Below are 24,310 nucleotides of genomic sequence, written 5' to 3'. Positions count from 1 at the left end.
CTGGAGGGTGAGAGTGAGTCAGAGAGGGCTTATTGTTTGGATCTTTTGTCATCATTATGTTTAGCTCAGCCTCCTTCAGAGTGCTTGAAAACACCCATAGAAGACAAGACCTATGACTAATCATATTTCATGCATTTCCTTAAAAGGTAAACACGGTTATGATATTCTAGCTGCAATAAGACAACAAACAGCTGTCAACATGATTAAACCTGCAAACAGCAATTAATAAACTAAAAAGGTTGCAGTTTCTCTTGTTCAGTTTTTTGCTCCCCAAAATATACCTTATTCTTTATATTTTCTATGCATTCATTGAAGGATTACTATTACAAAGTACAATATACTACAATATAAACCTGGGTTAAATGTAATTTATGCATTGAAACTTGAAACATATAATTCAGAACTTTTTTGTTGTTTTATGCATTTTCTTTTGGACGAGACAACTGTTTAGCCTACTCTACTTATTCTGTCATAATAAAGAGTCTAATAGAATCCCATTTGCATTTGCATGTTCTGATGCGCAAAATGAGTGCATTTCTTACGAGTCCATTGTGTTCATGAAGTGCAGATCAAAAGATGAATTGCCCAGTTCTAATTTAAGACGTGAATGCAGAGAAGAATCCCTCATCAAAATGAAAAAGAAACAAGGAAAGTGTGCAAGGGTGAAGAGGGGACAGTAACAAAGCAAGCACTGAAGAGACCCTGAAGTGGACCATCATTAAGCTGATATGCTGCTCTCAGTAAAGAGACTCTTCAGATGCTGTGGTCCTGAGTGCTGGGGGTTCCTTACGCACAGATTTATACCATGGATTGACGTCAAACTGTCAAAACCGTCCAACTTCAAACTGTCTTTGGCACCCACTCAAACCCAATGGATTCTCACTACACCATATTAATATTAAGGATGGCAAGCAGATAGTTTTAGAAACATATTTCCATAAAATGTTTTGTTTAAAATGTCTGTATGCTTTTTATTTCTTTTAAAAAGGCAATTGAATGTACATTTTATCAAATGACATCTCTACATTTTAATTGGCTTTACAGATGCTTTTGTAGAACAGCAGACATATATATGTTCTTCATAAAGTCATGGATAACATCTATAACCACTAATCTGAACATTTGGACATGTGAAATGAATGCATAAATAAGTTTTCAAGCAACAAAACAGACAGCAACAAAAACTAGTGCATTTACAATAGAAGCTGCTTGATTGTCAAGCTATTGAACAGCACTGCTCTTAGTTTGTTCATTAGAGGACTGAATTGAAATCGAAAGACTTTCTGTCTGCTTTGCGAAGAATTCCCCAAAGGCTTCGCTTGCTTTTGCCGACCTGTTTCACTGATTCATTGCTCTGAGGCAGTTGCTTCAGGATCTCGATTCCAGTAACACTGTGGCTTCTAAAGAAACGGCGAGCGACGGGAAACTGATGTGGAGGGGTGCTGGCATGTGTCTGGACGGGCGACGTCCTGACAACGATGCTTCTTTTCATTTCCAGTTTAGGGTGTCTGGTTTGGTTTATCTCTTCATCGTGACCGCAACGTCTATGGCCCTGGAAGAAGAGCGCCTCTTCGTTGGCCATTCGTGGGCTTTTGCTCAAAGTCACGAAGCCGTATGGGGTGGTGACTTTAGGAAGGTGAGGTAAGGAAAGAGCTGCTCGGCTGGCAGGGTCAGAGCAATGTTCAGCTTCCACCAGAGAACAGCTGCTCTGAGTTTGAGCCCGTCTGACATCTGAGATGGTTTTTCTTCCTGGTACAGGAGATACACTGAACCCCGAGGACGATGAAGACGATGAAACCGATGATGAAAGCCGAGGATGATAGGATCCACTTATATCACCAGTGCTCCCCCAGTCCTTGTCTTCTTCACCTTGCTGTTCTTTCTCAGTCACTCTGGATCTACAGCCATCCTCCAGGGCGAGTTTAGGAATGGTGAACTGTGGGATGCTGTCCGGTGTCACGACGATACTGCGTATGCTGTCTTTACTCCCGCGGTTTTCTGACGCCAGCGAACTTCCGAACGAGCTACTTCTAGCGGCGGCCCATTTCAGCGCGAGTATTCCCGCGGAACTGTGTCTGCGCGGGAACGGGAATCCCGCGCTTTCCGACTGGGTTTCGGCGCTCGTTCCCCTGCAGTTTCCAGCACTGATGGTGCGCGTAACCGTCATGTTCTTGTGCAATGCTGCCATATTCTTTACCTTACTATATAAAATATTGAAAAGTGTTGTTCATTACCTGTTTGTATAAAGTTGTGACTTAAAGAGCAGTCTCAGAAATTTATAGTCCTCTAGACTCTTCAAATTTGCCCCTCTGTGTTTGTTTTAGACGTGCGTAAACGTGACGGGGAGCCTTGGGCGGAAACATGCCCAAATGTGGCTCTCTCCCGCCTGACGGGTCTCCTCGGTGACTGAAGGTGATGACAGGGACGACACCGAAAGGTAGTTTGGTAACCAAACTGCAATTACTATTAATAGAAATAGAAATCAAACAAAATGGAATAAAGATTGTGAAAACTCTATGAAGACATTTCCTATGTTTAATTGACTTAATGTAATTATTTTGAGGTCATATATTATGAGGTTATTTAGGTTAAGTTACACTTTAATTAATTTAAACGACACGGTAAACGCAGGCCATTTCAAATAATATATTAGTATTTTATATAGATTTGTATTGTTGAAATTTTCATTCTTGTTTTTACCAAGTATTAAACATGAATTTGTTTTCGATGTAAAAAGCTCTAGTAACTTTTGCTTTGTTTCACAAATACACAATTAGGAGTATTTGTCTATTTCCTCGCATACTTTATTTTTAAGTGTAGTTTGCAGTACGCAGTACACAGTCAATATGTCCACGCACGCGGACGCGCGCGTAAACCGCAGGGGGCTGGAAAACGCACCTGTTTTAATTAGCACGTGTATGTATGCCTGGTAAATTGACGGTGGATCGGATCGGTTCAGAGAGCGTCGAGATGACTAACCCGAGCACCTACGCCGTTGAGTCTGAGAATGTTGAGGGCCAAGAGGCAAGTTTATTTGATTACGGTTACACTACCGAGATGAAACATTGCGTCCCTACGAGACGTTCAGAGCAAATGAGCGTATATAAAGACGAAACTTTTGTTCTTGACAGAAGAAAGCTGTGGTGAAGAGAGATGGAGTCGTGTCAGCCATCTTCTGTCGAGTTGCACGGTTTTGGCCAGTCAGGTTTACTGTGAGTAGCTCTAATCTCCAGTGAACTAAATAAGCGATGCGCCTCAGGTCTGGGTACTTGTTTGGGTTCGTTAATGGTCTGTTTGCTCGTTAAAGATGTCAGAACATTTTTTTAAACCTAATTAAATATTTAAGAAATATAGGCCAAGGTAGTCCGCTGGTCTCAATGGACACGCCTAATGTGTGCATACTGGGAAACCAGCCAAACTGTAGGCTGAAGCACCAAGCTGGCAGAAAACAGCTTAAACGTGCATGTTCAACACTAACCAGGTTCAACTGCGTTTCTCTTCCTTTATTTTCATTTAATGCCCTTTTTTTGTTGTTGTTGTTGTTGTTGTTTTTTTTTTAAAAGCTGCATCCTTTAGTTTTTAGGTTCTTTTAGTACTAAAAGTTAAATTATTAAAGTTGCCATGAAATCAAATCTTGCCATAACAATTGTTAGCGATTGTTACAATTAATCCATGCACGTTAATCATCTGGGGAAAAAGAAGTATTTGTTTTTTTTTTTTTTTTTTTTTTTTTATCATGCAAGGTAACCAACAATTTTTGTATAAATAATAATAATTTGCAGCAGATGGCACAGAAACCTTGCACATTCAATGACCAGCGACTGTTTGGTCGTCCACATTCTTCAAAATATCTTTGTCCAACTTTAAAAAAACAAAACAAAAAAAACGATAGATTTGGAATAATCTGAGGGTAAGTAAATGACGGTTTAATTTTTGTGTGGGTTATACCTTTTTAAAAGCTATTTCAGTTTGATCTCTTGCACTTTCTTCAGATGCGAGCTCTTCATGGCTTGTGGTGGCTATTTGGGTTCTCCGCACCAGTGAAGGCCATATCTCCAGCTCGGGAGGGAAAAAGTGGCTCCCCGAAAGAAAGGCAGTGCAGAACGGTCCGGAAGCGTCTCCACAGGGTCACGCGGCTGCTGTTGGCCGTCCTTCCCCGGCGCATCCAGAGCGCTCTGGGTTATCCAGTCTGTACCAGCATTGGCTGTGCTGTGTCCCCTGGTATGGTTATCCCTTTACTTAAAATGAAAATCCATTTTGAGAGAGGACATGTAGCAGCAGGTGTGTTTTGTTTCTGCTGTAGAGGTGCGTTGTTCCCCTACCAAGCCTTGTGGCAAAGGCAGCAAGAGAAAACAGGATGACCTGGATGAGGAGGAGGATGTAGAGCAGCAGTCCTGGGTGGAGGCGCTCAATCAGGAGCTGGCTGAGGAAGACCACGCCGTTGATCCGGACTATGAGGTTTGCTTTACCTTCCCAAATCCCGTTGGTATCCATCGCTTGTTTGCGCCAGGTTCTGGGATGCGCTTTTTCTCCTGTAGCCCAGCGCAGTTGAGACGGACAGTGAGGAATACCGGTCACACAATGACACTGAAAGTGACTTGGAAGTAGAAAAGGGTGTCGTGGTGATCAAAGATTTGGAGACGGTACGGTTCTCCTTGCTCTTTCCTTGCTCACTCATCACCTTTTTGCTGCTTTTCATTCATCTGATTCATTCTATATTCTTTTTTTCAGGTAGTTCCTCCTGAGGCCTAATGATGGCAGTGTGTGCTAATACTAGTATGCAAATCAAGAATAATGTTGTAGAATGTGTTCCTGTTATGTATGTTCTCTGGCTTTTTTTTTTTTTTTTTTTTTTTTTTTTTTTTCCTGACAGGCTCCCTTGATTGCTTCCCAAATTGCTGCTTGTTGTCAGTTAATTTTGTGTGTTTTTCAGTGTTAAACGGCCAAATAAAAAGATTTGTAGTACATCTAGTTTGATTTTTAAATGTTCTTTGCAGTTTGGCCAATAGGTGGCAGATGATCGCTTAGCTTTTGATTTTAAGTGAAGTGTTTTTTTTTTTTTTTTTTTTTTTTTTTTTTTTTTTTTTTTAAATGGTTAAGAATTGTTCACTTAAATCTTCAAATTATGGTTTTGGGGTTTATTGTTTATAGACCTACACAATACAAAAATGTGTGTTTAAAATATATATATACTGTCTATACAGTAGTCAACATTAAATGTTGACTATGGCATACATTTTTACGTTGCAAAATTTGCATGTTCACATTCACCATTTGTATGGCATTTAAATATGTTTGCACATGTGTACATGTCTATTTTTGAATGCTAATAATCGTATCACATTTTGCTCTGTAAAAATGCATTATACATGCATATACGTAATGTGCGGGCATTTTGTGTATTTCTAGTTTATAACGCACAAAATCATTCCGTTCCAAAACCTAATTACCCAGTGTCTACATGTGTAAATATTTTTACATTCAATTTATATAATGCGAAATATTTGTTCCATGCATCAAATTAGAAATAACTGGACAACACTTATCTAATGCATAGATGTGCAAGATTTTTAACCTCATTGTTTATTACGGACTCCGCCTAACGTTTATTAACCTTTCATCATCGGTAAGGTAGAAAACAACTTACGACCTACAGGTGTTTGTTTCTCAAGGCGCTACCACCTACACTGGCTCTGGCCTGAACGCTTTAGCCAAAGGTGAGCGGCGTTCATGCTCCTCGTGAGATGAGGAGGGGGTGGATTGCTGTCAAGGACTCTCTTAACGGCCCTTCACGCCACAAGAAATCGTTTTCCGGTTCCATGCCCTTGAGATGGTCTCAAGTTCGCAAATGAAACAAGCACATTAAATTCAGTTGTAAGGCGTTGCGGAAGTGCGTAGATGTCTGTGTGAAGGAACAGAGCGAAGCGGGCCGGCCATCAAAACGGTTCTTGTTTGTTGACCTAGCTGGGAGGTTTTTTTTTTTTTTCTTTTTCCCCCAGATGTTTTTTGACAGCTATAAACTGGCGGTGAGGGAAAATCGTAGTGAAATGTGATTGTTCTTTGGAGGCTTTGAGGAGAGCCGAGATGCTGAGGGGGGTAAGAACGGGGAAAAGCCTTCAAAGTATATATCAGATGTACGGCCTGCTGGGATTTCTTAGCTGTCGGGCGTTTTTTGAAGAGTAGATGGTTGAGTCTTTGGAGAGCCGTGTTTTTAGTGTGCCTGAAATAGCGCTTATGCACCAGGAGCTCCTTATTCTCCCATTTCTCGATTTTTCCTTTAATGTAGATGTTGCTTTGAAAGATTTGGCTGTGTGTGAGTTTGGGACTGATAGGTTTTTTTTTCATGGTGCAATGGTTCACAAGCTCCATCTCCGTAAGCTATGCTTAGATGCTGTCTTATTGACTGTAGATGCAATTTTATGCTGATATTGTGTCCTTTTCATGCCTTCAGTTTTTATTCTTGTCCTCGGGGTAACCTCAGGCGAGGTGTTGAGATACGTAGATGCCCTGCTGTGATTTGGCACACAAAACCACTTCCCTCAGCACATTCTGACAACGGCTCATTGTCACCTTCTTTGAATGACAACGGTTTCAGCAAGAGAGCATTGTCTGACCTGAATGCTATTAACAGCTAGATTATCTCATACTCCCTATGCTTGTAATATGATTCCATCTGTTTAACGTAGGGCTGTCAGCGCGTTTTTAATTGAATTAATGACATGGTATGTGGTTTAATTGGCTTAGTTAATGGCATGTTGAAAATGAAGACATTTTATTGTGGGTCAGTATGTTGTTAATTTTATTTTCATGTTGTGCATATGCAGAGAAATCCATTTTGCTTTTTCGTTAGCATGGAAAATATTCTTGCAGCACTTTAATATAATTTGTTTTGTAATTTTTAAAGTAGATATATGCAGTACATCTTTATCAGCTAATTACTTTTGTATTTAACATTGAATAAATATTTTTAACTTAACATATTGTAGTAATTTTATCTATAAAGTACTTAATATGTGTGTGTGTGTGTGTGTGTGTGTGTGTGTATTTATTTATTGGGTGCTGGTCATATAATTAGGATATCATCAAAAAGTTTATTTCACTAATTCCATTCAAAAAGTGAAACTTGTATATTAGATTAATTCATTACAGACTGATATATTTTTATATTTTTTTTATTTTTGATGATTATAACTGACAACTAATGAAAATCTCAAATTCAGTGTCTCAGAAAATTGGAATATTACTTAAGACCAATACAAAGAAAGGATTTTTAGAAATCTTGGCCAGCTGAAAAGTATGAGCATGTGCAGCACTCAAAACGTAGTTGGGCCTGAATTACTGTGGCGTGGAGTCTATCAGTCCGTGGCCCTGCTCGGGTGTTAGGAGCGCCCAGGTTGCTCTGACAGTGGCCTTCAGATCTCCTGCATCGTTGGGTCTGGCATATCTTCCTCTTCACAATACCCCATAGATTTTCTATGGGGTTAAGGTCATGCGAGTTTGCTGGCCAATTAAGAACAAGGATACCATGGTCCTTAAACCAGGTACCGGTAGCTTTGGCACTGTGTGAAGGTGCCACGTCCTGTTGGAAAAAGAAATCTGCATCTCCATAAAGTTGGTCAGAAGCAGGAAGCATGAAGTGCTGGTACACGGCTGCGTTGACCTTGGACTTCAACACACTGGACCAACACCAGCAGATGACATGGCACCCAAGCCGTCACCGACTGGAAACTTTACACTGGACCTCAAGCAGCGAGGATTCTGTGCCTCTCCTCTCTTCCTCCAGACTATGGGACACAAGGAATGCGACAGCTGAAACCTTGCATACGTCTGTGTGCAGTGATTCTTGAAGCAGCTGCTGTCCACTCTTTGTGAATCTCCCCCACATTTTTGAATGGGTTTTGCTTCACAGTCCTCTCCAGGGTGCGGTTACCCCTATTGTTTGTACAATTTTTTTTTTTTTTTTTTTTTTTTTTTTTTTTTTTTTACTCCTACCACATCTTTTCCTTCCCTTCACCTCTATTATTTTGTTTGGACACAGCCATCCTCTTTTGCAATGACCTTTTGTGTCTTAGGCATATAAATCATAATTATAATAATTATATAATATACATTATTTATAATCTTTATAGTATAGGCCTATATAATATTGTAATTTGAATTCTGATATGATATATATTTTAAATGTGTAATATAAAAGAAATAATTTTGTTATAATTTAATGACAGCTAATTATATAAATGTATATAATGCATTATATAAATGCCCAGTAATGTATTTTCAAATTTTGGTCATACTTTATATTAGGTGGCCTTAACTACTATGTACTTATTTTTTGATTAAAGTACAATGTACCTATTGCGGTCATATTGTACAGCAAAACAGTTTTGTTGCTATTGAGGTGGATCCAGGTAAGGTTTAGTTTAAGTGTGGGTTAAGATGTAAGGGATGGGTCAACAGCTAATTACAGAAATTCATTACAAATGTAACTACATATACAATGTAAGTACAGTGTGAAAACATATGTACACAATAAGTGCATTGTACCAAATAATTAATTTAAAAGTACATAGTTAAGGCCACTTAAAATAAAGTGGGACCCTCATTTTATATTATGTTTTCATCTGACTTTTAATTTTCCTAATATTAAAAACTATTAAACACCTTAGACATTAGTCAAATTTCTGTTGATGCTTAAATATTACTAACAAGAAATACCTTTGTAGCAGATACTTTTGATTTATACTCTGATAATATCTGCTATTTTATGCAGGCCTATGTGTGTCTGAATGTGTAAACAATACACGCATCCGCCGGCAATGTTTCGCTTTTTATTGTGGATGCACGTACTTTATTTCACATCTCCCGAACTGTGTACTGCAAACACCCGTATATCTCCGTTTAAAGACTCGGATTAGCCAGAGCAGTTTGTGGCTTAGTCCGAAAGAAGAAAGCCACAAACACCTTTCATCGGCATCCAGGGCCCCGAACAAAAGTGAAGTCTCGATGTTTCTCCGTTCTCTTGCGTTCCATCCAGCAGAAAAGTGCGTCTTGCTCTTTAGTCTGCTCTAAAAGCGGTTCAAATCGGATGCGCGGGTTTGTAGTTTTTCTCTGTGTCAGATCAGATGCGTCTTTAGCCTAGCTCTCCCTTGAGCATTACAGCTGTTACTTTCACGTGCACTCAAGAGTGTCTCTAGCTGATTTTTACACGCACACAAAGGGCTTCTAAACCGCATTGTTAAACGTATAGCCGCAGAAAGATTTAGTCGCAGACGACTCGGCTGTCACATCGTTCTACTTTAATCTGCACCGAGACGTCTAACCCCTGCTGTTTGACAATACCGTGACGCTCCGGTTTTCCCGCGTCACTCTCAGCAGCCATTTTTTTTTTTACCACGTATCCCAGAGGTAATTACCTTACATGAGCACCGCAGAGAGCTCTCTGCAATTCTACTGCAAATTGTTCAATCGATAGGTTTGAGCTCAGGGAGAGAAGACGCCGGAGTTTTTAGTATTCAGACTGAAGCATTAATTAAAAGCCTCTCATTGGTACCGCGCTACATGAAAAGAGCTTTCTGTCGAACAAAGATAGCCCACTACAAAACAAAGATATTACAGAGACGGACTAAACAGCTGCTTTGTGAGTGTTTGGCCTACATTTCGTGACTGCGCAGTCGAACACATTTAAATTCGCTGCTTGTGTGTTGCTCGGCAACGGCCTATAATTAGGCTAATGAACTATATTACTTAGTGAAAGAATCGTTTACTTCAATAAATAATGCGTTTAGAGTTTAGATTTGGAGAAATCTGGCTTTTGGATCCTCTGCAGTGCGATGTAATGATTTCCGGAGTAAAAAAAAAACAATCGTCTCATCTGAATCAGGAGAGAAATATGCATGTTTCAGGCACAAGTGAAAACAGGCCAAAAGAGTTCTGAATGTGTCCGGCCACAGAGGAACTACTTTTTTTTCACCGGAGAAGACTGTCATTGGTTATGGATACGTATTTTGGCAATGTAAAAACTGATTTTGTAGGCTATACTAACTGTATGATGTTGTGAAAAAGCTATAAGAAGCTATACATTTCACAGACAAATTTAAAAATGCTGTTAATTGTACATTTTTTTAGAAGTCAAAGGCATAAATCAATACCTTAAACTGACATTCCCAGAATTCCCTTCATGGCGCTCCACATTCAAAAGCATTTTGTTTACATAGCCATGTTTCTTTAATAGTTTTATTGTCAGTTATGCACATTTGGGTTGTTTTTTTGTATTATTCAGCTGTCGTGTGTTTGATTGAATGACCTTTTATACATTACATAATTCAGCTGGTGAAAAAGGTGCTTGCAGTGATGCTTATTTTTATTTTTTTATTCACCAACTGCATCATTATGGTGGAAGTCAGTATGTTAAAGCTATAAAACAGATTTTAGTAGCAGTGTTTGGATTTCAGATTTTCTTGTTCGTAAATTAGTTTTCTACTGTTTGTTCTGTAAAAATGTCTTTACAGATTTTTTTCTTCAAAGAAGCTGCCAGAATAATTGTTTTATATAGTGTGGGTTTGTTTTCAATCTCACGTTATGAACTGGTTCTTGTGTATTATTGTGATGTTTTTTTTATCAGCCGTTTAGATTCATTCTGGCGGCACCCATTCACTTCAGAGGATTCGCTGGTGAGCAAGTTATGTAACGATACACTTTTCCAAATTTGTTCTGATGAAATACAAACTCATCTACATCTTCCATGGCCTGAGGGTGAGTACGTTTTCAGCAAATTATATTTCTTGGGTGAACTGTTCCTTTAAGGCTGTGAGCTGCAGATTTTACAATGCTTTAAATCACTGTGATGCATTGCCTCTCAAATACATGTTTTATTTTTATTAATTTTCTTTTGCTTTATTGTAATAGATGATGAACCACGCCTAACCTCAAAAACTATTGGCGCTTTTGGCATTTATTTTTGTCCTAAAATAATTTTTTGGGCTTTTCCCCATAGCGTTTAAATTCTTCAAAGTAATCAATAAGTAATTTCTTGTAGCTGTCCCTCTATTGCTTGTGCTTGTCATGATGAGAGCTGTCAATCTTCAAGATTTGTTAATCAAAACAGCACAAAGCTGTCACTTCAAATCAGAGTCCGTTCTCCACAAGTCATTTCTAATTATATAAAACAGTGTTTAATATCTCTTCGATCACAACGTTTTCAGTCTTTTAAAACTGGCAGCTGGCTTCTCTTCTAAAAGCATCCAAGACCCTTCAAATGTCTTTGTGAAACAAATGGTAATGATGAATGGATTTTAGTTTACTATGAGTTGTTTACATCAAATATCTCCGCTGTATATTTTTTCCATTGAGGTAGCAACATTTTTTGACTACCTCAGATTTCTACCTCAGATTGATTTTGGAAGTTTTCAGTCAGATTGGTTCATTTTAGGCCACGTTTTCTGGTTTCTCGAGCCATGCAGCAGTCTAACTGACTATATTATTTATCTCGCTTTATTAGAGCATAAAATTGCTTGCACATGCAGTGTTAGTTTCATAACCAAGTTGAAGAGTTCAAGTTGAAGTAGTAATTTGGCTCGCTCACGATGCACTTGTCAAAGAAAAAATACAATCAGCCATTGCAATCTAGAGTAGCAATTCCCAAATAAGCCCTTTTTTTTTTTTTTACCCAAACCCCTGATATAGTGTTCGGATGAAATAGACTCCCTCTGCGTTCCCGTCAAGAGACCATAGCGTTCTCTACCCAATTCCTTTCATGCTGACAATGTTTTGACAAATTAATAAAAGCTCAGCTGGCTCCCTAAGTGACTTGCAGGAGGCCAAGATTTTTTGACAGAATCGCTGCGAGTTTTTGTGCACTGCTTAATTAGGAGTGTCTGTTTCCCTCGTGGATGCAAAGTTGAAATTTGTTTTAGAAACTAATTACAGTTATATCCGAAACCACTCTGGACTCGTATAACAGGGTGAAAGTTTTTAACAAGATCGGAACAGTCCGATTCAGATGAAGACTTCTCGATTTTTTGTTTAAATAAACGCGTCATTTACATTTTATTGCCTTAATTAGCCTTAAAATCCACTGATTTTAATTGACTGCAAAAACCATATTAATAGTCATGCAGTTTTGGTACAACATGAAGGTTTTTTGTTTAATGAAGATCTCACCTAGGAGTTTACTTTTGCGACTATTTTGAAGCATAAATGCTTGGAATGAAGCAGCCTGGACATTTTGTTAAAATGCTACTTTTATATATATATATATATATATATATATATATATATATATATATATATATATATATATAAAACCTCGAAAGCTTTCTTACTGATGTATATAAGGAAGCCATTGAGGTTTGGAACAACATGAGAGCAGAGTAAATAACATTTTCATTTTTGGAAGAACTGTTCCTTAAAATAACCCATTGTGTCTGCAGTTGGGTTATGGTTCCTCCAGTCACATTGTGTCCATGAATCACGCCGTGTCCAGACTCCAGCGACTGCCTTATGTAAGTGCCGTGGGCTGGACCCTCCCAGCAGGGACGGCGGGAGAAGTACATGAGCCTGAGGTAAAAGAATAAAATAAAATAAATCCAATTGCGTAGGCTGGAGGCCTCAAGAAATAGCTTATTTTTGTAACTTTTTACTTCTTTTTCGTTTTATTATTTTTTTTGTGTAGTGTGTTTACTTAAAAGTAAGTCTACGGGAGATGATGTGTCAGTCGGAGCAATATTGGTTGGGAAAACTTGCTGTAGAATGAAGCCTAACCATGCATTTCAATCGTTCTGAACATGCTCATGCCATTAAGCCACCCACGACAGGCTCTTCACTGTCTGAATCTGCATACAGCGTGGGAGGCTATTGTGTGGCCTCTGTTCAGTCCACGTAAATAGCCACATTAGACTCAACCTTCCATCTGCATGAAAACGCACAGTTGTGTGGCATATGCAGCAAAGCTTTCAACATGAAATGTTTACGGCTGCACTGTCTTGTTTATGTTAATGAAATCAGAACATCTTGACACTATGAGTGACTCAAATGCACAATTTTTTTTAAAGCTTGCCCATTGTCCAAAAGGACTGGATAAATCTCCAGTGTGTGACTTATATATTGAAAGTATCATCATGCAAACTGCATTAAAAGATGTTACCATTGTCTAACAGTGACATCAGCAGGTAAAGATACCGGAGCCCATTTTAATAGACCCCCCTAAAGTACGTTTTGAGTTTGTTTGGAAGGATCTGAGAATAAATGACAGAACGTCACATGACACGAGGCAATGCCTCCAGTGCAATATGACAGGACATGATTGGTTGTGTACAGCTGTGATAGGCTCATGCAATAAATCCTGAACGTTCCACATAAGCAAATCAGTCTGAATGAACAACATAATGCCGGTAATGGGAAGCAAGTAAACATCACAGACACTTAGATATGTCAAAAACGTAGAGTTGGAATGGCCCGAAGACTACCCAGCTTTGATCACCTGAAAAATTCAAAATAGTTAGCTATAAAAAATTAACAGAAGTTAAAAACATATCATAAATTAAATATATTGCTTAAATTGTTTCTGCTTGAGTTATTACTTCAGGAGTAAATGTAAAATGCTCAAAAACACTAATAATCGAATTTTGATAAATGGATGAAACAGAAAATGTAATAATTAATATAAAAATATTTCTTTTTCTGATAGTGTTAGTAATGTATATTAATCGAGAATATGTGACTGAGACATTAAAAAAACATGTAAATGTAAAGATTTACATTTTTAATTGTTTGATTTCCTTAGATATAGTGTTGAACATCTTGTGTTTTTTTTTTTAAGCATTTACTTTTTTTAAGCATTTAGTAGGCTAGTGCCCAAAGCCTTTGCTGATATGAGTATATGGAGAACAATAAATCCATTGCTATTCTTGGACAGGCTGTGGTGTATCATTCTTTATAAGCTGATATTACACTCCTCCACGGCAATTGTTCCCTCTGATTGCTTTCAGCGCTCTCCACAATTGTGTATCATCCTATCATTCCGTAAGTAAACATTGGGAGATGGCCTGCCGATGCTGCTGTATCATGAGGGACGGAGGCAAAGGAAATTGCTTAGGCCCTTTTTCAAAAACCTCCCATCTCATTACGTTCCTGCTGGGCTCCAACAGCCAAATAAATGTGTTGCTTATTGACTCTAGAATGGTAAATTTCACACTGCCATTTTTTGATGGATTTGTTTGTAAGATCCAATAACTTTCTGGGCTAGGCTTGGCCTTAAAGGTTTAGCACATGGACTTTCATAGGCATTTCATAGTATGTGCTGAATTTGGTAATAGATAGGTGTGTAGTATGCGTCTCATTCAGAATGAGAGTGAAGACGAACAAATAATATCTGAGCTTTCTCACCCCGCAAAGACAGCAATGCAACTACCACATTCATGGTCCATGAAGGTAGTCAGGGCACTGTTAAAATGTTCGAAACGACATGAGGGTCAGTAATAAATGACAGAATTTTCATTTTTATATAAAAAATGAAGGCATAAAGACTTCCTTCTGATGGTAAGTGTACAAGTGTTCAAGTAAACTCTCTAACAAGATACTGCAAGAGCATGCTGTGTTTTTGGTCTTGCATTGAGGTTTGGGCTCTCGACCAACAGCATTTTTGTTATCTACTTAGATTCACACCAGAATCAGTCACCTGTGGCCTTAAAGGATAGCAAAGTGTCTGCTAGCTGCACGGCAGTCTCAGCAGATGTGGTAGGCATCTATATATTGTTCACCTACTTATTAAAAATGCTTAGCTGCATTCCATGTCCAGCAGTTTATTTGGTGGCTGGGGTGGTCCTCTTCTTAAAATGTTTCCAAGGTAAGTTAAAGTCTCCTTTTGTGCCAATGTTTCATCTCATTTCCCAGTGTTCCTGTTCAGTGCACCACATATGCCTTATCTGCTTTTTACCAGAGGGGCATTTATTTATTTGAGACAGCTTGGAAATTGGGGTCCATGACCATAACTGGTAGACTCCCGTCTACCCAGGTTTTTGCTGTTCACTCCGACTCTGCGTAATCAAGTTCTGTGTAAATCCAGTGACACCGTTTTGACCCCGTTTCCAATCCCTAAGCCTCATCTGAAAGCGCTTGCGACTCAAATTTCGAAAGGTTCGACAAAACCATCAACATCAGTGCTGACTCATTCCGCCATCATGTTGAGGGGAATTAAGGTAAGAAATGGGGCCTCTTTCATAATGTTTGCTTTTTCTAGGCAATTCCTCCCTGCCCTGATAGCGTCAAGCTCCTCTGTAAATATTGCACAGTGTGTCTTCATTTGAACCGATGCGACACCACTCACGGCGCCACTGGGAACATGATTAAGAGATTAGTTTCCTTGTTAGATGCTCTCTGAAGAAAACAGCACAAAAAAGCACAGTCAAGGTACTCGCAGTGCAACACAGACCGCAATTTCCTCACGCCCAAGGGACGCTTTTATGAGACAGCTGGATTTTGTGTTGTCACGTTGGACCGAGAGCATCCCGAAAGCTTGATTACAGAATATGAGCCAGTCGTGAAGCAGACAGACGGCCCCTTGTGGAAACACACTGCGTTTTTGGCCAATGGCACCCTGTTGCCGTAGTCTGGATTCTGTAATAGTAATGGCTTCGTTTTCTCTGGCGACTCTCCCAGCGTTACTCTGGCATGTATTGCGTGGCAGAATGCTTGGCTGTGTTCTGAATTGCTCATTACATTCCCAGAGGCAAACAGGCCAACCCAAAGATACAAACAAAGACAGACGCAGCCAACAGCAGGGAGACCCCCCCCGCCCCCCACATACACACATACAAAATACACGGTGACTGCTCGCATTTCTCTTGCAGCTAGCATGCAGTCTTAAAACCCACTTGCTGATAGAATGCCATTAAATCAGTGTGTTGAGAGTAAAAGGATGTGCAGAACAGCCTGTTTTTAAAATCAACTCCTTGATCCCTGGTATTGGGTTCATTTGGTCTTAGATTGGACATTTTATTAAAGTACGATTTACATGGTTTTGTAGGGTCCTTGAGAAACATTTTTAAATGTGCATCTGAGTGGTTGTAGTAGTAGTAGTGGTTTAAATGGGAGGATTTAAGAGAGACAGCTACTTTAAAAAATTATCAGTTGTATTACTGAAACTGCCAGTGCACACTTTTTTCCCCACTTAATCCTCAATAGCATGCTACTGGCTTAGCATAATATTACTGGTTCTTTTGATTTGCTTGAACAAGATTTCGCTATAACCAGTTATTTATTTGATCAGGTAAGAGCAGCTAGCAGTGCTACGTCAAATTTTCTACGCTTTAGAATAGAAAAAGTTTTGATAGCCTAGATTTTTAAATTAGCTAGAGTATATTAAAGAGGTTTCAAATGTTGGCATCGATAGCCTTGTGGGCATACAGTGCCATTGCGTTACAGGCGTCCCAAGTTCGAATCCCAACTTGAGGACCTTTCCCGAATCCACCCCCTATCTCTCTTCCACTTTGTTTCCTTTGAGGCGAAAAAAAAGTGAGGTTTGACCAGGATTACAATCTGTAATGCATAGTTACTAGTTATATCAGCCTAGAAAATCGCAACTTTTCATTTTCCGTCGGTCGTAGTACACAATGTAACTACAGAAGTTTTAAAAAGGAAAAATATCAAAACTCTTTGGTCAGTTTTGATATGATGCTAATGGTCCAATCAGATTCAATGATCTATGCTAAGCTACAGCTAAAAGTGCTACCGCCAGACCTGGAGTTTGGCTGTAAAACTCAACTGTTTAACTAGGAGAGTTGGAAAATTAGCCTATTTTGTGGCTTGTTCCTTTAAGGGCTTAGCATATAAAATTAAACCTCATTTCGACCTTTATTTCTTCCAGCTTTATCTCCGTTTCCTTCGTCAGAAGATGTGAATTATATCAAAATAGCAAATCGTACTCTACCAATTTTTTTGGGACCATTCTGTTGGCGTACCAAGCACAGTAATCCGGTACCTAAAGGGTGGAGCTAGACTCACTGGTGAACACTGATTGGTTGACAGAATCGTCTATTGCGTGTTGTCAAAGGAAATGAGGAAATGCAAACACAAAACATATAACAGCGTGGTTTGTAATTTTATATTTTAACACACACACAATACACACAAACAATGTTTTACTTTCTTCTTCGTGGAAGAATTATGTTTATCGCTACTTTCAGGCAAAAACCACGCCTATGAAAAAAAGGTTTTTGTACCATCACGAATCGTACCGTACTGTTCCGCTTGGTGGAAAAGTGGCTTTATTTTAATGACAAAGGAGAATGTCTCTTTTGATAAGCTCAAACAAGGTTTTGTAACAACACACTGTTTTTGCTCAGTCAAGGAAGAAGGTTCCTCAGCTTATGTGGCCTTATGGGATAGGAAAAAGTATTTCTCGCCTACTTGTTTAACATAGTGACAGGGCTTTAAAGAGAAAGACTCATAGACAACTTAGAAGCTTTGTCTGTGTTAACAGCTAAAGCACAAAAACAGCAACCAAAAACACAAAAACGTAAAGAGAATGTATACAAAAAAAACCTATATAAGTTAACTTTGCTCATTAATGAGTTAGTCATAAGACAACTATTCCTGAGAGTGCATACTGTATATTTAATTGCTTGTCCAGGTACCAGGAGCGGTGGATAAATCAGCATTTTGGGGTTAATGTATTCATCCGTATGAATAAAACTGTGTTTGCAGAAAGGCATCAAAGTGAGTCTCCAAATTAACCAGAGCTGCAGTGAAGCAGCTTGGCGTTTTTTTGAGCATGAACGAGTGGATATTAATTCATCTTGACTGCGGAGAGATGGCATGTTGTGTGCTCTGGAACCCCAGGATGTGTAAGCTTTTAATGAAGTGCTGTTAAAAGAAGCCAAGGAACACAGAGTCCAAGCGTCATGCTGAATGTCAGCTGCGGTTACGAATCATCATCTGGCTACGTGAGCCAGGTTCACGTACATTATTTCTTATGTAAATGTGCTACGTCGTTTATCTTTCTTGCACAACCACACGAAAATAATGATTATCTTTATGCAAGTTTTGCGTAATCAGGTAGGTCAGTATGTTTACATTATTACACTTTGAGGCAACTAACTAACTGACTTATAGTTGTCTGTACGTATTAAGCTGTGAAACGAACATACTTGGATATTAAAAATGAGTTTTACTTTTGAGGCTTTCATTCAGCCTTCATTCAGGATAGTTGGATGGTAAATAATAATTCTGTCATCAATAACTTATCCTCATGTCGCTGAATGGCACAGTCTGATATGGAAAGTTATTTTTGTTTTCTTTTCACACAAAAAGTATTCTCGTGGCTTCATAACAGGATGGTTGAACCACTGATTTCATAGACAATTTTAGGCTATAAACCATAGACTATAAGGTCTTATGGGTTTGGGACGGCATGAGGTTGAGTAATTAATGGCATAATTTTTATGGTGAACTATCAATTTAAAGGCAGCTGCATTTCCAGCTGCGTTTTGGCTCCAAACGGCGTAGCATTAGCATATGTCAATTAAGTAAATTTAAACAAAATTGTAAAAACAATGGCTACTCCTATGCAGGTTTTCCCAAAGGTCAAAATCTCTCCGTTGGCCAAATGAAGGGATAATCTCATCCTCATACCACTGGTTGTGCTAATACTGAGCTAATAAACAGGTCAGTATTCTAAAATTTGTACACGTTTTTAAAGGGATCTGCCTACACATGGCTGACCTATATTTGTCTGTACATATTAAGCTGAGATACGAAAAAAGTATTTTAACTGAAGTGCATCTGAACAACAACAGCAGCTTCGGGTTAAAACGGCTACAGTTCCGCCGTTTCAGCTTCAAAACAATGTAGTAATTGCAAATTTGTCATTAAATTCATGTTTTACGTAACGTAAAAATTCCCAAGTTTCCGATGTACAGTGAAATGCCCGTGGATAATCCTTTTGTACTATCCCCTAGCATGTATTTTAAGCTTATAGCATGCATTTAGCATTTACCGGAAACCTGGTTAATGGAAATAAATGGCTGTGCTGTCTTAAATTCGTACAGAGGAACAAAAGGTGATGTAATACTTCAGGAGAAGCTGCTTGTCTATTTATATTCGTTAACTCTGTGTGGCTGCAGCGTACTGCTCCAGCTGAAAATAGCAGTCATTATTTGAATTGTAGCAACTCAAAGCCTAAGAGGAGGCATCGGTCTACTGCGCTTGATTCATTCTAAACAGATCATCGCACATTTTGCCACCGTTGCTCTCCGAGAGCTTTCTCGTCTTGGTGTTTGGCTGCGTCAGCAGTATTAGTGCAGGTGTGCGTGACTGATTCCCAGCACTGCCTTTATCTGCGACGTCAGCTTATTTCCACTTCATGGCATTAGTTAGAGTGTGTCAGGTTTGAATGTGATGTCTTCCTTCAAATTATCTTACCACATGAGAACACGCTCTCGCGTGAACCCGGCATTAAAGCCAACCTCTTCTGCAGTGTAAGTCCTGAATTGCAATGACTTGTAGCTTATTGGATTTTAAAAAAGGATGACCATGGCTTCATTTTCCCACTCATGAAATTCATGAGCTCAAGTCTCGCGGTCCTTGACCTCCTTTGGAATGATAAATCAGCATCTATAGTTCCTCCAATGAGAATATTCAAGGGAATATTTTAAATATAAATGTGTGTAGCTGCATAACTGGATGGTTCCCAGTCCTTGTGCTTTCAGGAAGGCTGTTTGTGTGCTCTTTTTGTTTATGGTAAACATGAATGCGGCAGGCTTGCATATTGCATATAAAAGACATTTACACGTGGCTTTGTGGACATCACTGACCCTTCCCGCAAAGCTAGGGATCGTCTATCAAGAGCTGTCTGGAAATCAAGTGAGGTAAAGCAAATACTTGGAAAAAACTAAACAATGAATGTGGTGCTTGTTGCGCTTTTTTTAGCATTAAATTATGAATGACTTCGAATTCAAAATCAGATTATGAAGGGAGCAAACAGGATTCCGACGTTTAAATAAAAATTATTCATAACTGCTTTAAGTGAAGCTTTTAATAAAACATGAATTATTAAAACTTTATTAGAAAAATCACTTAATATTAACAACCAATGTTTGAAATCACACCTAGATAAATTTGTGTAATTTATTTTGCATGCGTGTTATTGGTTAGATAACATCGATATTCAAAGTATCGATTACTCAAACGTAATAAATTGTTCGCAAACCTATAAACAATAATTAATTTTATCTGTATGAAATTGTTGTGGTTTTAAACTACAAGCTTGACAGCTCTATTATTAATACTGTCGATTTTGTCTAAATATGCACCATTATATTATTAAATTCAGAAAATTGTGTGTATATATTTGTGTGTGTGTATCCATATAAACACTTTTCTGAATTTAGTTCTGGAAATAGCACTGGTAGTTCCCTCTCATTGGGATGCCCTCTGGCTTTCTGTCTTTCTCGCTCCCTCTCCTCCTCCTCTCTCTCTGCCTCCCAGTAGGGGCCCATTTGGACCCGGTGGGACTCCAGCTATGCCCCGCTCTGCATGACTTCAATCACGACCGCCTCTGGAGGCGTTGGTTAAGTCTGTCTCTTGCAAATTAGGTCCTGCTCTGGCAATGTCATTCACCGCTAAAAGAGAAGTACTCCCTAAGTTCAGCATGGTCAACTTGAGGTCTGAGCGACATCGGAAATTTGAGTCACTTCTGCCTTTCTGCCTCATGGTGATTTCACAGCAGCATGTCACTTTGTATTATTGTGTAACGCATCTCTGCCAAACTATGGCATGTTAAAACATGAAAAGCTACACTGTTCCCTTTGGTAGTACCGCAGAAACTACCTAGTTAGCCTCCAACTACTGGATCAGTCGTGGGGAGTAACTGATTAAAAGTAGGCAGTGACCGTACCAAATAAACTACTTTTGAAGCACAGTTGTTCGCAAATCAGCATAGCTTCTCTGGTAAAAATGTGCTTGTTAGCAAGTTAAGATAGCAAACAGGTGCAACATACTAAATATTTAACAATTTGTAATTCTAAACATTAATTATAATTATGCACATTAGTTTTTTTTTTTTTTGGTACATAACTTTGATTGATTTTATGATGGCAGTCTTTCGTCTTGGACAGCCAAAAATCGTGCAGTGTAGTGTATTAGTTACAGTACTAACTTTTCAGTCATGTCACAGAAGCTCAGAGTTTACCAACTTAACTAGGCTACATATTTAAGTAACAACCCAGTTGTTTCTAAAACCGATGCAACTAGCTAGTAAGCTAAGCTTAAAAGCTAAGCTTACAGTTGCATGTATTTTAAGATTTTTTTGTTGCTAAATCTTTAACTGTGGGATTATAATTAAGTACTCAAAGATTTGAGTGTCATTCTTGCTAATATTAGCAAACAGGCTAGTCCAACCCAATTTAAACCATTTTAGCTATTGTAGTAAGAAAATATTTAATTGTTATTTAATGATGCACAAATACCTGCCAAACTTGCTAGTTAGCATCCATTTTCAAAGAAACCATGTTGACTTTACAGTGGCCTGAGAAGGACAAGCATAACATTTTAACTACTATTCTCGTACGCATTTGATCTCCTTTTTGTTCACTGCTAATCTGATTTTTAAAAAAATGCATTCAATATAATTGGCTATCTTTTGTCAGTGTCTTACAGCTCACTATTTGTTTTAGGTATGATTAGCATGTAGCTTGGCTAGCTACAGTTTCAAAGATGGAGCTACAATTATCCCTTTATAATGAATGTTAATTAACACACAGTGCCCCCTAGTGATTCAGATAACCCAACACAATATCGTGTCACCATATGCCACGCAGCATCGAGCGTGATAAATGAACAAACGTGACTCTTCTCGACTGCTTCTCAATTTTCTGTGGCCACTTTATCACCTTGAAAGCATTTTAACAGGGTTTAGCACCCTGAGGGAAAACACACACGCAAGGCAAGGTGACCTCCTCCAAGTGCCATGGGAAGACCCTTGCCTTCGCCACATTGAGTGTCCCTATCACGACTTTATTTTGCTGCGAGCTCTTTCTCACTGTTCTCAGTAATGCAGATGGTCTCACCGGACGGAGCTCAAACACGACCAGGTGCCCTTTTGCCGCCCTCCACCAAGGTTTGTTGCTTCAAATAAAGCGTGACGCACTCAGGCACTTCCACATCTCGCAAAGGTCAGTCAGTCTTTTTTTCCCTTGAAAAAGAAGACAAAGGATGTTTTTCTTCTGCTGCCCCAGAATTCCCCCGTCTCTTCACTGTTCTCGAACCATTTTTCACAGCTGCCACTCAAACGAAGCCATCTTAGAGGGTTTAAAGCTCAGGCTGAGGTGTTTGAGGGTGTTGAAGTGTGTTTCAGAAAACACCCACATCTGAGGGTGGCTGAAGCCATTAGGAGGAGAGACAGCTTTGCGATGTGTACATTGTTATCTGGTTGTTTTAAAAAAAGGTGCCAAATACTTTGGACTCAACACTTTAAGGAGTCTCTGTAGAGTATTCTGGACAGTGCAAGTCTTTTGTGTTCACCAGGGAATGTTTATCTGCTCAGAAATACATTAAAACAGTTTTAATAACATCACTCGTGATGGCAAAGCTGAATTTTAAGCATTGTTACTCCCGCATCACATGATCATTTAGAAATCTTTCTAATATGCTGATTTGTGTTATCCAGTATTATCCAAGTTATTTGTAAAAATATCATACTCATGCTTTTGGTGTGCTATTTTCAGCATACTATGATTTATGATTGTTATCTCCCATACTATGTAGGACAGATGGGATGTGAACAGGGAGGAAGGGCCTCTCACACTTATAGTCTAGTGCAAGCTTAACTCCTATACCAATAAAAATACTTTACCGTTATTGCAAGCAGCTGCAATGGTGTGATGCTTTGAGTTTTGGCTTAACGCGGCAGATGCATGTAGCTGTAATGGCTGTTGTACAGCAGCGGACGGTTATTTTAAGGATGCCGTTTCCTGCTTCTCCTCTTACTGTTGCTATCTGTTTTTCCTCTATGGCTTTTTTTCCATAGATATGTTTAGGTAGATGCCACATTAAACCACTCTGGACACATTGACATGTCCATGTCTGCTTGGAACGGTCAGTGTGTCGCCACACATAAAATAAACGGGTTTCAAGATGCAACAACACTGCGCAGCCTCTGTTTGTAATACACTACCCAAATGTAAACTTTCACTGGTAGTAATGTGTAGTTTTGTGTTTTTAATAGCCTATATTTTACCGTTTTTTAAGTAATAGTACCTTTTAAATGTCGATTTAGCCAGAACTTGCTATTAAGTCAGTATCTTGTATTGTTTTAGTTTAGCTAAACTATCTGCTCTATAGAAGTCTATTGCAGGTATAGATATTCGTATGTGCGTATATATCTAGGGTTGCAGACATAAAGGAAACTTGCTCTTGAATGTTCAGAGTTGGCTTATGTTTATCGACCTATAGAAGGAGCCACTATACATATAATTTACATGTGTTTTCTTCTGTGAAACAAAGCAGAGTTTTAAGTCAACCATTTTAGCCATTTATCCATTTAGTAAAAGTCAGTGGGTCTAATTGTTTTTGGTCCCCACTGTCTTTCGTTGTACAAACCAAAACATTACTTCAAAGTAGCATTACCAGCCTTTATATTAATAGTTATAAAAGCTATAAAAAAAACTAAATTATGGCTAAAGGTCAAAATTTGAGAGATCAAGTCTGGGATGTTTTTCAATGGTGTATGTCATAATTTAGATTCAACTCTGATTCTTAGATTCAAACTAAGTCAAACAACATGCTAAATGACAAAATACTATGTCATGAGATATTGTCATAAATATGAGAATGTTGAAAATCTGTGGATTATAATTAGTTATAAATTAGAAATATTTGTAATATATTAGTAATAGTTTTTACTTTATAATTATGTCTTTTTGAAGTCTTTTTACATCAAAATTGTAATGTAATATCTTACAGTCTGAGATTTTATTCATTTTGATTTAGTGTGGTTTTTATGATATTAAATGAGCTTCCATAAGCTACTAATGATGAAATATTCTCTCTCTATCTCTCTCTTTCTCTCTTTAAGTCAGCATCCACTAACCTCCTGCTGGGTAACTCTGGAGGAAAACAGATGGGAAAAAAACCTGAAAACAGGACAAAACAGAAAAGGATTGTGCATTAAGAGGGTCAAATGTCTGCTAAAATCGTATGATTCCAGCTGCTGGTCTTTGCTTGAGTATTCAACTCCTCGTGGACCAGGAGAGCTTTCGTTGAGGGACTGGCTGGGTTTGAGAAGTCGGCGGTGAGTATGAAAATCCTACAAACAGAA

The 24,310-nt window shown here is 38.7% G+C and overlaps 2 protein-coding genes across 5 annotated transcripts in view; both read left to right on the top strand.

Annotated features, from left to right (window-relative positions):
- The window catches only part of LOC122327734 (CUGBP Elav-like family member 5), a 1,183,696-nt gene that overhangs the window by 663,966 nt on the left and 495,420 nt on the right, over positions 1-24,310 (top strand). The window lies entirely within an intron of this gene.
- org (oogenesis-related gene) lies at positions 2,869-4,965 on the top strand. Of its 2 annotated transcripts, none has more exons than XM_043223329.1 (6): positions 2,869-3,024; positions 3,132-3,212; positions 3,993-4,221; positions 4,304-4,458; positions 4,539-4,643; positions 4,732-4,965. In XM_043223329.1, the coding sequence occupies exons 1-6, from the start codon at positions 2,923-2,925 to the stop codon at positions 4,750-4,752; spliced, it is 693 nt and encodes a 230-aa protein (XP_043079264.1). In that variant the 5' UTR covers positions 2,869-2,922; the 3' UTR covers positions 4,753-4,965. The 2 variants fall into 2 exon arrangements, with proteins under 2 accessions (XP_043079264.1, XP_043079265.1); XM_043223330.1 differs by having other exon boundaries at positions 2,937-3,024; positions 3,135-3,212.

This window comes from Puntigrus tetrazona, chromosome 22 (assembly GCF_018831695.1).
Source record: "Puntigrus tetrazona isolate hp1 chromosome 22, ASM1883169v1, whole genome shotgun sequence".
In the NCBI taxonomy this organism is placed as follows: Eukaryota; Metazoa; Chordata; class Actinopteri; order Cypriniformes; family Cyprinidae; genus Puntigrus; species Puntigrus tetrazona.
This window is presented reverse-complemented; position numbering and strand designations above follow the sequence as displayed.